The sequence below is a fragment of the Phaseolus vulgaris genome, chromosome 10 (genome assembly GCF_000499845.2).
Source record: "Phaseolus vulgaris cultivar G19833 chromosome 10, P. vulgaris v2.0, whole genome shotgun sequence".
Taxonomy (NCBI): Eukaryota; Viridiplantae; Streptophyta; class Magnoliopsida; order Fabales; family Fabaceae; genus Phaseolus; species Phaseolus vulgaris.
Genome location: NC_023750.2, coordinates 9570005 through 9584743, shown reverse-complemented (window position 1 = coordinate 9584743; position 14739 = coordinate 9570005). Strand labels below are relative to the sequence as shown.

At 30.9% G+C, this 14739-nt stretch overlaps 1 protein-coding gene across 1 annotated transcript in view; it reads right to left on the bottom strand.

Annotated features, from left to right (window-relative positions):
* Positions 1-11496: 11496 nt before the first annotated feature.
* LOC137814137 (PH, RCC1 and FYVE domains-containing protein 1-like) overlaps positions 11497-14739 on the bottom strand; it is a 36629-nt gene continuing 33386 nt past the window's right edge. The window contains exons 5-8 of the mRNA XM_068616717.1: positions 14521-14667; positions 13100-13303; positions 12504-12748; positions 11497-11662 (exon numbers count right to left, since the gene is read on the bottom strand). Of these exons, the coding sequence (XP_068472818.1) occupies positions 11497-11662; positions 12504-12748; positions 13100-13303; positions 14521-14667 (762 nt within the window). The remainder of the gene's footprint in view (positions 11663-12503; positions 12749-13099; positions 13304-14520; positions 14668-14739) is intronic.

The following is a 14739-nucleotide window of genomic DNA, read 5'->3' as shown; positions in this document are numbered from 1 at the left end:
AAAGAAGAAAATATTCTCCATTGATGATCATGTGGCGGCATTGGTGGAAGTTGCTACAAAATTAGATACAACCGTCTTAGAGGTTCCATGGGATGCCAATGTTTTTGGAAGGCATAGTAGTCTACCGTTGTACGTTCACATGTCTGATTTGTTGGTTGCAACCAGAGATCAAGAGATCAACGTAACAGTTCTGCAATTATGGATGATGTAAGTTCAAATATTAAAATCTTTATACTTTTGATTTATTAAATATATTAGTACTAACTTATTGAAATTTAGGTATCTGTTTGGATTATGCTTTGATGAGGGGAAACACAATATATATGGGTTTTTAGACCCTCAAATCATTCAATTAATTGGAAACAAGAAGTCGGAAACACAAACATACATCACCACTGCCTTAAAGAATGGTGGAAAACACATTTATTTTGCTTCGTACATCCATGAGTAAGTTCTTATTTATTAAATAAGTTTTAATAAATTATTGAAATAAGAGAAAGTAATTAACTGATTTGTTATACAGGCGTCATTGACAACTATTGATCATATCTATTCAAGATCATACCGTTGCATGGTTTTGCTTCTTGCATAAAAAACCCCCTACCTATTTTAAAAACATTATAGATAGGTACAACAGTTTCATTTAACATTTATTATTACTTATACATTATATAATGTTATGTATTATGAAATCTTATTATTTTAGTGCTTACTCTGAATATAATATGTTGTGTGGGAGGAGAACTTCAAACGCACAAAAACTCACTTAGATGTACCTTAAGGTATTTAGAGTATATTTGTTCACTCAGTTTAATGTGTTTCACTCATTCATTTAAGACATTTATTTTCACATGCAGCCCAACAGGCAATCTGGAAATTATGAGTGCGGTTATTATGTTATGCAGTGGATGTTGACTATTTTGCAAGCTGAAATTAAGAAAGGTTGGGATAAGGTAATACCTCAATACAATAAACACTTTAAAATTTGGGATTTATTATTCATGCACTAATTCAAAAAATTTCAAATGTCACAGTTGTTCAACGACCAACACCCGCTAGATTCAGAAACATTGGAGTATGTGAGAACAACATGGTCAAAGTATTTGTAACCATGTATAACACCCTAGATTAGATAAATCATTAGAATGACAAACTTTTTCATATATTAGCAAAACTTTTTTGTATAATGTTATAATTTGTTGTATGTAATTTTTATATTTAAATTATGATTTTAAATGTTTTGATTTTTTGGAATTGAAAATTTTATACAGGTTTGAGATTTTTAATTATTTTTTTTTCAATACCTACATATAACGACGGTTCCATTGGAACTGTCTTTAAAAGAACCTACTTACAACGACGGTTCCATTGGAACCGTCTTTAAAAAGAACCTACTTACAACGACGGTTCCTGTGGGAACCGTCTTTAAAAGTCCCTTAATTTTTTTAAAAAAAAAAATTAGAAGTCACTTTTAATGACCTACAACCGTCTTTATAAGTCTTAGTTTTAACGACGGTTCTTCAACCGTCTTGAAAAACCTTTTTTAACGACGCCCGTAATAACGACGGTTCTGGAACCGTCTTTAAATGTTGATTTTAACCGTCGTTAATCTACCTTTTTGTAATAGTGATTGAAGGAACTGGGTGTTTGTAGACAGAGAAGGAGCTGGGAAACACATTGTAGTAGGAGCTAAGAAGGTGCTCATCAGATCCATCACATTGAAATGTCTTTCAAAACATTTCGGTCAAATTCATTCCTCTTCCATCACATTTTAATGTCTTTCAAACCAAAACAACTAAACTCTCACCTCAATTTGATAACCACTATTTTGTACATCTTTCTCTCTTTTTCTTTACAATTAGAATGTTTACTCTCTCTAATAATAATACCTTTAAAAACAAGTCTTCAAAGTGATTATATAGTTGTCTTAAACATCATTTTCTTTATATTAGAATGACTTTGCATGCTATATTAGAGAATTAAGTGAAAGTCTACATGCTATATTAGATATTTTTAATTATTTAGTGTTCCATGTGTTGTGCAATATAATGATTTGGTACACTTGTTTGATTACTTGTTGAGTCCTTGTTCTACAATGGAAAACTTTATTAGTTTCAAATTGTTATTTATGCCTTTATTTGAGTTAGTCGGGGATATTTAGTATTTCTTTTTCTAAATATGAGACTAGATATATTTGAATAAAATTGTCATTTTCTCTGTCTCCTTTGTTTTTTTTTCAATTAATATTGTTGTTAGCACTTCTTTTTTCTTTTTCAGATGCGATTGTTCATTTATTGGTATATAATTTCATTAATTAAAATTCAATAGATTTCAAATTGATTCCTTTGGTATTGCTAAAAATGAAATTGATAATCGGACTAACATTCTTGATCTAGCTTCAGCTTTTGGTTTGTTCTTGAAAAAGAGTCATTGTCTTGCAGGCATTTCTTAAGTTGGGAGGATTATTAATTCTTTTCGACACAGGAGTTGTACTATATGCATTCAAAATTGCGAGGGGTTAAGAGTTTATCATATGTTCTCATTTTGGTTTGGAAAGTTTATCTTTATGAATAGTCTTTATGAATAGACTTTTGAAGTTTCATAATTTGTTATGATATAGATATTGTAATTGTGGTCCAGGCTCAGACTCTTTTTAAGGAGGTCAAGAAGTACAATTGAATTACTAAATAATGTTGGGACGCTTCAGTTTTTGAAAGGATTCAAGCTTGATTTTTTTTTAGTTGTAACTTATATGTTGTTCATTTTTCTCAACATAACAATGGTTGGATAGTTGAATTTAGAAATGGAAAATATTCACTTTATTATTCAATAATGAGAATATAATGCTACTATAAGGACTATTTAACAAAATTGTTTGAGAGAATGTAGTTCGTAGGTTCTGCATATCATCCATATGTACAGACTTTGGTTTATTTTGAATAAACTTCTCCAGTTTTTTGTTTTTATATTAACTTGTTCAAAAGCTTTTTTTAATTTTTTTTTTGCGTAAGGTAGTCTTAAGCTTATTAAAAATCTTAGTGCATTTTTCTTTTTATTTTTTTTCTCTTGTAAGTGTTTACAAAAAAAATTATTCAAACAGACCTTTAGTAAAGACTATTTCCTTTCCTAGGCGGCTAATATTAATTGAGTGCAACTACTTAGACACACAAATAGCCATATATGTATTCATATCTGGATTAAAATTCTAGTCAATGTAGAATAGGTTCCATTTTAGATATAAGTAAATCTGCATTAGCAAAAAAAAACATTATCTAAGTTTTTTTAAATGATAGCTTTGTTTATTTTCATAAATTTTGTTTGATAAAAGTTATCAATATAATAAATTTACTTGTCACTAAATGGATCTTAATGAATAAGATAAAATATGTATTTCTTATATCAATATAAATATTTGGTATTAATATGAAATTGTACCGACCCGTCCTCTGGCGTTGACCAAAGTCAACACTTGGTGGGACCCATCAGGGGCACAATGGGATGAGAAGGGAGACGGCCAGGTCTCGGGCATTGACCAGACCCCGGGCGTTGATCGGCCTCGGGAGTTGACTGGCCTCGGGAGTTGACCGGCCTCGAGCGTTGACTGGGTTCGGACCAAGAAGTGCTTACAGTTGGGTAGTGCCACCCCCCGATACCCACGGGTAGGAGTGACCATGGAGGGGGCGGCCAGGTAGGAGGTGGCACGGTAGGGGCGTGGAGGCCTCGGGCCTCGGTACCTCAGAAGAGTAATAATAGAAGAGGAAGGTGGCTCCAAAGCCATACTCCCAGTACCAATAGGGAGAGACCCGACTTGCGAAGTACCTATGCATGAGGCATGGGAACGCGGCAGTACGCGCCACCTCTAAAGAACCACTGGGACAGATACGACCCAGGAGAGGACCACGTCCCAGGGGGTAATCTGCATACATGGTACGTAAGAAGGGCAGAAATACTCTTAAGGCGAGTGACTAGAAGCTGGGGCGCATGAGTTGGCACCCAGGTAGTCACCCCCCGCGCAAGATGCACTTCGAGAAGGGGAACTTACACACTGGGATTTCCCTAAGTTGCGTTACAGTGCCGTAAGGCCACCCGCGTAGAGTTACACTTAAGTTAGAAAGAGACACGTGGCAGAAGCACTGACAAGGTATAAAAGCTCTCGTTGCCAGGAGTTTAAGGTACGTTCTATTCATTTGACGCTTACACACTGTATGCACGAGTGACTTGAGAATGAGAGAGAAATCAGTTAGAATTCAGTTATGCATCTTCTGAACACTGAGTCTGTGGTGTTCTGATACGGAGGTGCACGGTGTTTTCTGCCAGTACTGACTTTAGTGTCGGAGTGCAAACGGCCGCGAGGGCGCCCTTTGTTCTCTCTGTTTCAGGTGTTCACGACGGCGAAGGGTGGAGATTTGGAGCAAAGATGAAGGAGTCCTTGATACGCAGCTGGAAGCTACGCACGAAGAACAATCAAGTCAACCGGCAGGAACAAAAATTATACCTATATAGTATTATGAAACCTTGGAAAGTAAATAAAAAAAAGTTGAAGGGTAGTAATGTATTAATGTTAGGTGGTAGAAGAAAAACAAAGGATCTAAGAAAATCTTTGGACTATTTTAGTTCAACATTTTTATTATTTATCACCTACTTTTTTTATATATACACCTCCTAAAAGTAATGGGGTTTTCAAACCGCCAAAAATAACGGGGGTTTCAAAATCGTCGAGAATAGCGGGGGTTTCAAAACCTTCGAAAAGTGATTATTTTCCAGAGGTTTGTAGAAATTGCGGTAATCACTTAGCGACGCTGGATCTTCCAGGGAAAAAGCAAACAACGGGTAATGCACTTAAAGAGGGTTAAAACCACCGGTAACACCAAATATAACCTCCGTTAAAATTATTTTCTTTTGAAGTGATATTAGCTAAGAAAAATCATGAATTATGTGAGGCTTGAACTTTGGAGCCCGTAGGTGAGTCATTGTTAATATAAGTTTACTTTCACCACATATACATAGACTCACCAAATAATAGAAATGACCAGAGAATTAAGGTTGGCATACTACATATACTTAAAGTTTATTTAGTTTTTTTCATAGGATCAAAATTCAAATCCAAATAATTTGTTTATGCTATAAAACATTATATTTGTTCACCTTTAATATTTTTTGTCTGTTTAATTAGTGGAAAGAAAAAAAAATCACACTAGATTTCTTGTTTACTACTATGAAAGTTGTAGAAATATGGCCATATTTCAAAGAGATGCAATTTGTTATCATATTTTTGGGAACCATTCTATTGTTTGAATATGTCTTTATGATCCTCTCATTTTCTTAACTTCAAATTATTTATTATTTATTTCAAGCCCCAGATCTTGGAAATGATGCTCCATCACTTAATCAAGTAATAGGATCAAGTGTTGGAAGCAAAACTAACGAAGGAAGATGAGGAAGCAAAACTGATTAAGGATATGGGATGAAGATCTTAAAATAGTTGTAATAGTCTATTATGATATTTAAAAATATTGTGTGTTTTCCTTGGTGTACTTTTGAACAATTATGTATCAATTTAATTCTATTTTTCAATGCAATGAATAAATGTTTATAACTTTCTATAGTATTTAATTTTTTCATTATGAAAACATATTTAATTAAATGGTATTATAATTAAATATGTTTAGTTGTTTAATTATGCAAATAAATTTATTAAATGACGAGATTATAAAAACTAGTGGTTAAATCCCATTTATTTAGTATTCAAATTATATTAATATTTACAATTTTATTATAATATTGACAGTTAAAAACGTTACATTATACGGTATATAATGGCATTTACATGCGTTGTGTTTTGCGTTGAAATCATTTTTAATGAAATAAATTGCAACAATTTTGACTGACATTAATTACATACAAAAACAATCACTTTATACAAAACACAAAGTGGTGAGGGTTGCGGTGGCTCGCATAAGATCACCATATTAAACTTTGTGGCGAGTGGTTCTATGGCAGTATGAGGAACCACCACACGTATATATTGTGACATTTATAAATGTCACTTTATACGAAAATAACCATCACTACATACACGGTTTTTTGTAGTGATTCCCCATTGAGTTCTGACGTTCTGATCAATAAAAGTTTCATTTTAGAATTATCTATTATAGTTGTTTTAATCTTCTGATCTCTTGGAAAACTGATTTTTGTGAGAGACTGTACTTGAACGCATAATTAAGAGTCTTGGGCGCATGATTCAAGAGAGAGAAGAGAAACATCCTATGATTACACCCATGAATAAGAGTGGGGTATTGAATGTTGAACATAGGCTTTGATGTCTCCAAATCCATGAAGATTGGTTGAAGGCTTTGTTGATGCTTATGTGTGTGAGTTTTGGGTAGTTTGAATTTCTAATCCACTCATAGAATTGATCCAAGGTTGTTTGATTTTAATCCTTTTGAAAAATATGTGTTTTCAAAGAGAAACAGAAAAATAACCAGTTGTTTTATCGTTTCAACTAGTTGTTTTACACTTAGTGTTTTTGAAAGGATTTGAAACTGGTTTGACTTTGATTGACTTTGCTGTCAAACCAATTCAACTAGTTGTTTCGATAAAACAATCGATTGTTTTTTGAAAATCCTTAACAAAATTCAGTTTAACTGATTTAATCAGTTTTGTTTGTTTTAAAACTAATTTGGCTTTTGCATTAAATGTTTTTAACAATTGATTGGAGTATAAATAAGTGGTTATACGCTCCTGGTTGTTATGGATTCAAAGTAACACTTTCAAAATCATTTTTTCCAAAATTGCTTCAAACTTTGGATATTTTCTAAGAGTGGAATAGGATTGGGTCTTGTATTTTGAACTTTGATCCTTTGATTTACCCATGTGTATTCTATTCCCTTCTTCCTTGATAATTGTATTTTTGTACCGGTGTTGCCAAGAAGTGTTGTATGTTCTTGAGGGGATCCAAATCAACATTCTTGGTGTGGTTTTTGACAAGGAGTGGCCTGTGTTCTTGAGGGGTTCAAGATCATCACTCTTGGTGTGTGTAGCTTGTAATCTAGGGTTGATTACATAGTATATTCTCAGTGGTTTCTGAGGACTGAATGTAGCTCAGGTGTTAAGTGAACCAGTATAAACATTTTGTGTGAATCTTTCTATCCTTACACTCTTTAAACTGCTTTAACTTTGTTTTTATAAACTACTGGTAAAAGCAACTGATTGTTTCGTAAAAACAACAGGTTGATTTTCTGCATCAAGCAACAGTTTTTTATATTGCTGGACAGATTTTCCATTGATTAATTATTCATAGCTTTTCACTCTACCTTCAATACTTGCGAAAATATTTAAAAAACAATTCACCCCCCTCTTGTTTTAGCCCTATAATTCTAAAATTGAATACATAAGTAGACACATGTTTTGCTGATAAGATTCGGTTGAATTGGATTAATGCATGTTTGATTTAGTTTAACCCTGTGTGAGAATTGAAGGGTCATAATCTTTAGATAACATGTGAGGAACTCATTGGGAAGGAACTTGCGAGTCAACCTACATTCTCTACTATTTTAAATTCATCTTTTATATTTTTCCTGCTTAATAATCACATCCCCTTTCCTTTACTATTATTGCTAATTTTCATTGCTTGCAAATGTGTTTTGCATTTTTCTCAATGAACTCATTATTGGATTCATTGGGAGACGACTTGGGGTCATCTGACCTTGTCTATATTATCATCTCTTTAGTGTTAGACAATTTATCACCTCATTAGATGGTTTACGCTGGAATCTTTTAATTTGATTGCTAAACGACAACCATCAACCATTTGAGTATGTTTGAGCAAATCTGTGGGGTCCAAAACAAACTCATAATCTTAGAGGAGGGTCTTACTTTTCACTATTATGTTTCTCGATGAAGGTGTGGATATACATCTTGAAAAGTAAAGTTTAAACTTTTTTTAAGGTTTAAGGAGCAGTACACCGTGGTTATAATTCAACAAATAACCAAATTGAGAGTGCTTAATACTAAAATATTAAAATTTATTTTATATAATTTAAGTGAGTTTTGTAGGAATGAAATGATAAAAGGGCATAAGTCAATTACAAATACTTCTAAGTAAAATGACCTTGCTTAAAGGATGAATAAAACCATTTTTGTAGCTAGTGAGATGCATGCTACTAGGAGATGGTTTGCCTAAGCAATTTTGGGGGTGAAACTGCAAATATTGTTGTCTATCTAAAAAATATATGTCCATCACTTACCTGAATTTCAAGACTCCTATGAAGGTGTGGAATGGAAGACCGAAAAATTATTTTGACACATTGACATTTGCAGATGTTAAGAAAGATAAGTTGGAAGCTTAGGCAGAGAAGTGTATCTTCATGGAATACACTAAAGGACTAAATGCCTATAATTAAGATTTCAAGGTTAGAACTTGAGAATAAAAATGTTTCATAAGCAAGGATGTCATATGCAATGAGACATGAATGAGGAAGATGTGCGAGAATCTAGAGAAGAACAAGGAGAAAACACAATTTGAGGTGGAATATCCTGAATTTTTAGATTAGACTGTATAGAGGGGTCAGACTGTGCATCGGGTAACGAGTGCCAATCATCAACTTCTCAGTCTTAGAGGTCAGAACATGTCAACTTTGACTTCAATCATTAGCATACACATGATAGTGAAAGGAGAAAGATTAAATGAAGATAAATTTTTGGGTATGACAATCTCATTTGTTATGCTTTTAATACAACTGTAGAGGTAAACAATTTAGAACCAAGAAACTTTAGGGGGATATAGAAGAGTATAGAAGGCCAATAATGGTATCATGCTATCGAGGAAGAGCTTGAATCTGTTAAGAAGAATGAGTGTTAAAGAAAAGGAAGAACTACTAGGTATGGAGAAGGAAAGATTCTATTGAAGACTAGTGGCAAAAGGCTTTTCACAAGTAGACATAATTAATTATAATGACATTATCTCACCTAGTAAAACACTATTGGATAAGGATTTTAGTGTCAAATATAAATTAATCTAATATGGAGTTTGAGTAATTGGATGTAAAGACAACTTTCTTACGTGAAGAATTGGAGGAGAATGTCTACATACAATAACTTAAGAGGATTTTTGAGGATGAGGAAATGTCTAGAGGATTTTTGAGGATGAGGAAAAGTACATCTCTTGAAAAAAAAATGATATACGGCTTGAAATAAATTCCATGCAAGTAGTATAAGAAATTCAACTATTTCTTGCGAAGGATGTAGTTTACGATAAATGTATTTACATTTAAAAAAAAGAATAAATATGTGTGTTTTTCTTACTCGGGTACTTATACAATATTTTTATAGCCAAATGGTATAACGATAAAATTAGAAGGCTAAAAAGAAAAAGGTTTGAATTTAAGATTAAATATCTTGGATCTATGAGGGGTATATGATGTATATACGCAGGCATCTAATGACAGGGGAGTCGTGTTTATCTCAGGAAGGCTACTTGAATAAGCTTGTGCAAATGTTTAGGATTTATTAATATAAACAATTGGGTACATCTTTGGAGCATCACATAAAACTCTATGTTACCCAAGCTCTTATCTTGAAGAAGAAAAGAGGGAGAGGAAGACTATTCCATATGCTAGTGAGTAGGGAGTATCATGTATGAGATGATTTGTAGCAAACTAGATTTCACTTATGTTGTTAGTGTTGCTAGAAAGTTTATGGTCAATCTTGGATGTGGTTATTTGGGAGTAGGGATGGCAATGCGGACAGGTTATGCGGGCCACCCTACTACTTGTTATAAAACAAGTGCATGATGAGTTGGACATTTAAGCCTGTTAACTTCGTGTAAGGCACAACCCACATGGGCCAAGTGCCGGTCGGCGTGCCCCACCTAGCAATTTGCATTAATATTTTTTTTTTAATCTTTTATTGTTCTAAATTATTTGTTGTGTTTAAATATGACTAAATATTTTTCATTCATTATTTTTTTAATCAATATGATATATTTACAAGTACAACTCTAAATTTGATTTTATAGTCTATTTTAATATTTTTTTTATAGTATTCTTCCTTATTTACTTGTAGTAAATAATTAATATTTGACTTTTTCTTTTAAGTGTTATAGTTGCAGTGAATCTTCATTTTTATAAGATACTCAAATTCGGAATTACAATATTAGGAAGGACTTTGTTGGTATTTTTTCAACTTGTTTTAAAATTTATGTGAGTTGAACCGCAAATTCGAAATTATGTGGAACAATCAAACCTATGAATCTGCAAGTCTTATACGGATCAACCAACCCGACTTGTTTTTTACGAGCCAAATGCAGGACATGCCAAGAAAGGTGCAAGGTGGCATCGTGTTGCTACTCTTATTGGGGGAAACTTTAAAGTGACTGTTGTGATATTTGATAAAATAATATCATTTAGTCTAGTGTATGAACAGTCAAGTTACCGAGAGGCTTATAGATGATGGATATGAGAAAGTCACTCTCTAGGGACGTTAAGATATTTGATAATATAATATCATTTAGTTTTGTGTATAAGCCATTGACTTGGTAGGGAAGTTACCAAAGGGCCTCTAGATGCAAATTATGTAGGGAATGTAAATATGAGAAAGTCACTTTCTAGGTATATGTGTTTGCAACATTACAATTTATCTTAAGGAAAATTTACAATTTTTGTACTATATTATGTTCATAAAGGGGATAATTCTATAGTTGAAAGGGATGATATGAGACTTGGTTATTGTACAAAATCATATGATAATTCTTCATGAGAGATATAGTTAAATGTAAGGAGATCAAAATTGAAAGGATAACTTCTAAAGATAATCCTATAAATGTTTTACAAAATCTTTACTATGATCTAAATTTAAACATTATTTGAGGTTAACCTGTAACAATTTAAAGTCATGAATAGAGCTTTGAAGATGACTTTAAATCATAATTGGATAAAAACATAAAAGTTATCATAAACATGTTGAAATTAAAACCAAAAAAATAGTAGAATTCATTATGATAAAAAAAAGTTAAATATAGCTAATTTAACTTTAGAATCTACGCAATTATTTAAAGTTTATAATTGAATAATTGATAAGTTTGAAAACAATACTAACATGACAATTTGCAATGTCCAATGAATAATTTTAAGTCTACATATTCTTATAATGGTAGCAAATAATGTAACTAATTTGGATGTATATTGTCACTTAAGTTAGAGTGAATTGTAACTTACAACCTTTGATTGTAGGAGAGCATTTAGTCGTTAATGGGAAGCATTGAAATTAGCTGAGATTGCTTAAAAATAAGTATAGTCCCATTTTATTAAATCTTTGTTCTTCTGGTACTTATTTTCTATAAAACTTGTTTTCTTTTTGTAAATTATAAGTTATTTTAGTTTTATCTTAAATTTGATTTAAAATTTAAATGAATTTAAAAATATGAAAATAATCTAATTAACAATTACTAAACACTAAGTTAATAACAATGGTTATAAATTTCTTTGTCGATAGTAGTGACTAAACTATAGAGGAAGGAGGTGTCTCAATAATTTCTTTAACATGTGATGTGACATTAGATGGACCAATTGTTATACTTTTATCTGTTGGACTATATTTCCTAAGAACCCTACCTTTGTTTACGTTCCACCATTTTTCTGCTTGATTTTCAGTGAACCTTCTTTTACTGCATCCAAATAATTGAAAAAAAAACAGTAAAAGGAAAAATGTTAAAGAAAAAAGACAAAAACAAAATATATTGGAGACAAAAAACAAAATAAAACATCAATAATTATTTTCTTTTATATGATCAATTGCATTATTTAAATAGTGTCAACATGTTATCTAAAACTATCATCTTCTAGTAATTTAACGTTTAATAGTTTTATCTAATTTAATAGTGAATTAGACTAAACATTACTTATTAAATCTAAGAAAATAATTGTGCAATGGAGTTTTCTATTTTACCTTTTTTCTCTTAATTTAACAAAATAAATGCTTGTCTTAATTATTTAAAAACTAAATAATACATAAAGGTAACATAGAAAAAATAATAATAAATAACTTTGAACAATTTCTTCAGAACTCAAACTGATAAAAAAAATTAAAATAAAGTAATCAAATGATCAAAAACATTGATAAAATAAGTTCCATCCAAGGTAATAATAATCAAAGTTTCAATTTTAACATGGAAATAATCAAATGAAAACATTGATAAAAGAAATGGAGTAAACATGTTCCATCCAAGGTAATAATAATCAAAGTTTCTCCATCTTAAATGTATATTACCCAGAAATATAAAAAAAAAAAATAGACAACTTAAATTTCCATTTGCGTGTTACCAATTGAAACCATATATATGGCAAAAGGTATATATATTTTATGTGCATAATCATCCCTAATTGAATTTTAGAAAAATATTCCTATATTGAGATCAATATACAACTAATTTTATGAAATTTAGGGACTCTTTTGAAAAAGTATATACCAAAACCAAACTGAAATAAAAATTGAAAGATGTAACTTACCTGAATTTAACTCGTTTAAATTTTTTGGTACCATCAGACTGTAACATGAGAATCACATAAACTCCACGATCAAATTTTTCAATAACTTGTACTTCTCCCTGTTTTCCGTGTCGTGAAGATCTTGAACCCTTGTTGGAGTTTTCTGAAGGCATTGTTTTACCAATAGTAGAAGCATACGAACCAATACAATTTTGAAAGACATGTTCTTGTTCCTGAGATTCATCAACTCCTGCAACCTTAACATTCTCCTCTACTCTATTATCATCTGACATTTCAGAAACATCACTAGCTGAGGAAATTGAACGAGGTGCATTTTGGTGTTCAATTTCTGACTTTGTTGGTTCATCACTTTCTCTGAGAGAGTTTCCTCTATCTTCACAATGGTTAACTTCTATGGCATGAACCCTTTCATCTAGTTCGTGTTCATGCATGTTGGAAGTGCTGGTATCTGAAGTAGGTTTATTTTGTTGTATAGAGTTCAACTTTGATTTATTTCTTTCTTCATCATGATCCACATTTTGTTGCTTAGGCTCTAAGTTTGATCTTTTACTTTTTTCAAGTTCATCTTCACTAGGTTTGGCTTCTGTAGCATCCACATTTTCTTCAGCTTGTAATTTGGAAGAGTCATTATTTGAGGGAGGTATATCAGATGCAATTTTTGGCTTAATCTCCAACTTTGGTGATGAACATATTTCAGATTCTGAAGTTTTTTTAAGAAAATCTTTAACTCGAATAAGTACATTTCTCAAATTCCGACTTTCTGAAATTTCTCTAGGCAAATTGTCAGTCATTTCCTTCATCTAAACAAAACCAAAGACAAGAAATTTAGATAACTTCATTGAACAATAATAAATATTAATTTATATTTTTTTTCATTTGATATTTTCCTGTCATAAACAGGCTGTGTATAGAAGTTTTGGGACCAAAGCTTTCATGAAAATTTAATATAATAATATGAATTATCAATTCATATTTCAAGCCTTTTAACCTGGAAAATAACTCATCAAACTTTTATATTATAAAAATGGATTACAAGAATTATGTCATTGCCACAGACATTAAACTTTTATTTATAATCTAAAGAAAAATAAAAATATACGAGGAAATATGAAAATATTCTTGACATTATTTTCCTTCATATTAAACCTATTATCATTACTTTATTCCTTACATTATATTTTCTTAAAATATTAATAATAAGAGTGACAATGCGAACGGTCCACCCAACTTTAGGAATGTGGGCTCATTTCACTCATAAGAAGTAACCCGCGGGCTAGTCCACATAAGAATTTTTTTTATTAAAAAAATAAAATTTCATTAATTATAAAAAAAAAACTTATTCCTACTACTGAAAAATTAAAATTTTATCCGTGTTTCCATTTAATTAAGATAAAAATATAAATTCAAGTACATGAGGGTTGTTAGAAGGCTTGATTAAAAATAATTAAAGTTTTATTTTGCATCTATTTTTTCCTATATATGTATGTAAATGTATAAGAGTATCTTATCAAAGTTTTTTTACAAAATATTTTAATGAAGATGACTAATTTTTTAACTACCCTATTGAAATCTTTCATTTATATTATTTTTTATTAACAAATTTTAAATATAAGACTTTACTTAAAACTAAATCCACTATCACTCTTAATACTAACTCCTTTAGATGATTAAAATAAAACATTCATTTTTTTAGTATATTAAATTCAATATTTTTAATACAAGCAAAAAATAATTTATATTCAAACTATTTGCCTTTAGTTTAGTAGTAACAAAATATATATATGATATATATATATATTTTTTTTTATCAGCAAATAGCAATGAAATTAAATAAGACCACTTCAGGGTGATATATATATATATATATATATATATATATATATATATATATATATATATATATATATATATATATATATATATATATATTAACCTTGTCCCACTATATATATTATTTATTCATTTTATATATGCTAATAAAATTGACCTATGATCCTAAAATATAGAATGTAGATACCTGAAACACAGTAGATTCAACAAATTCTTTTGTTACTCTGTGATTAGAAGATTCCACTGCAGCAAGGGCAAAAGCTTCCGTAGCCTTTTTGTTAAGCCTCTTGATTTCCAGATCTTGCATGTCACTTTTTTCCCTTAAACTTTGAATCTAAAGAGAGAATATTCTAAACTTGTTAGTAAGGACAAAGTACATTTTTCCAACAACAAAGGGCACGATTTA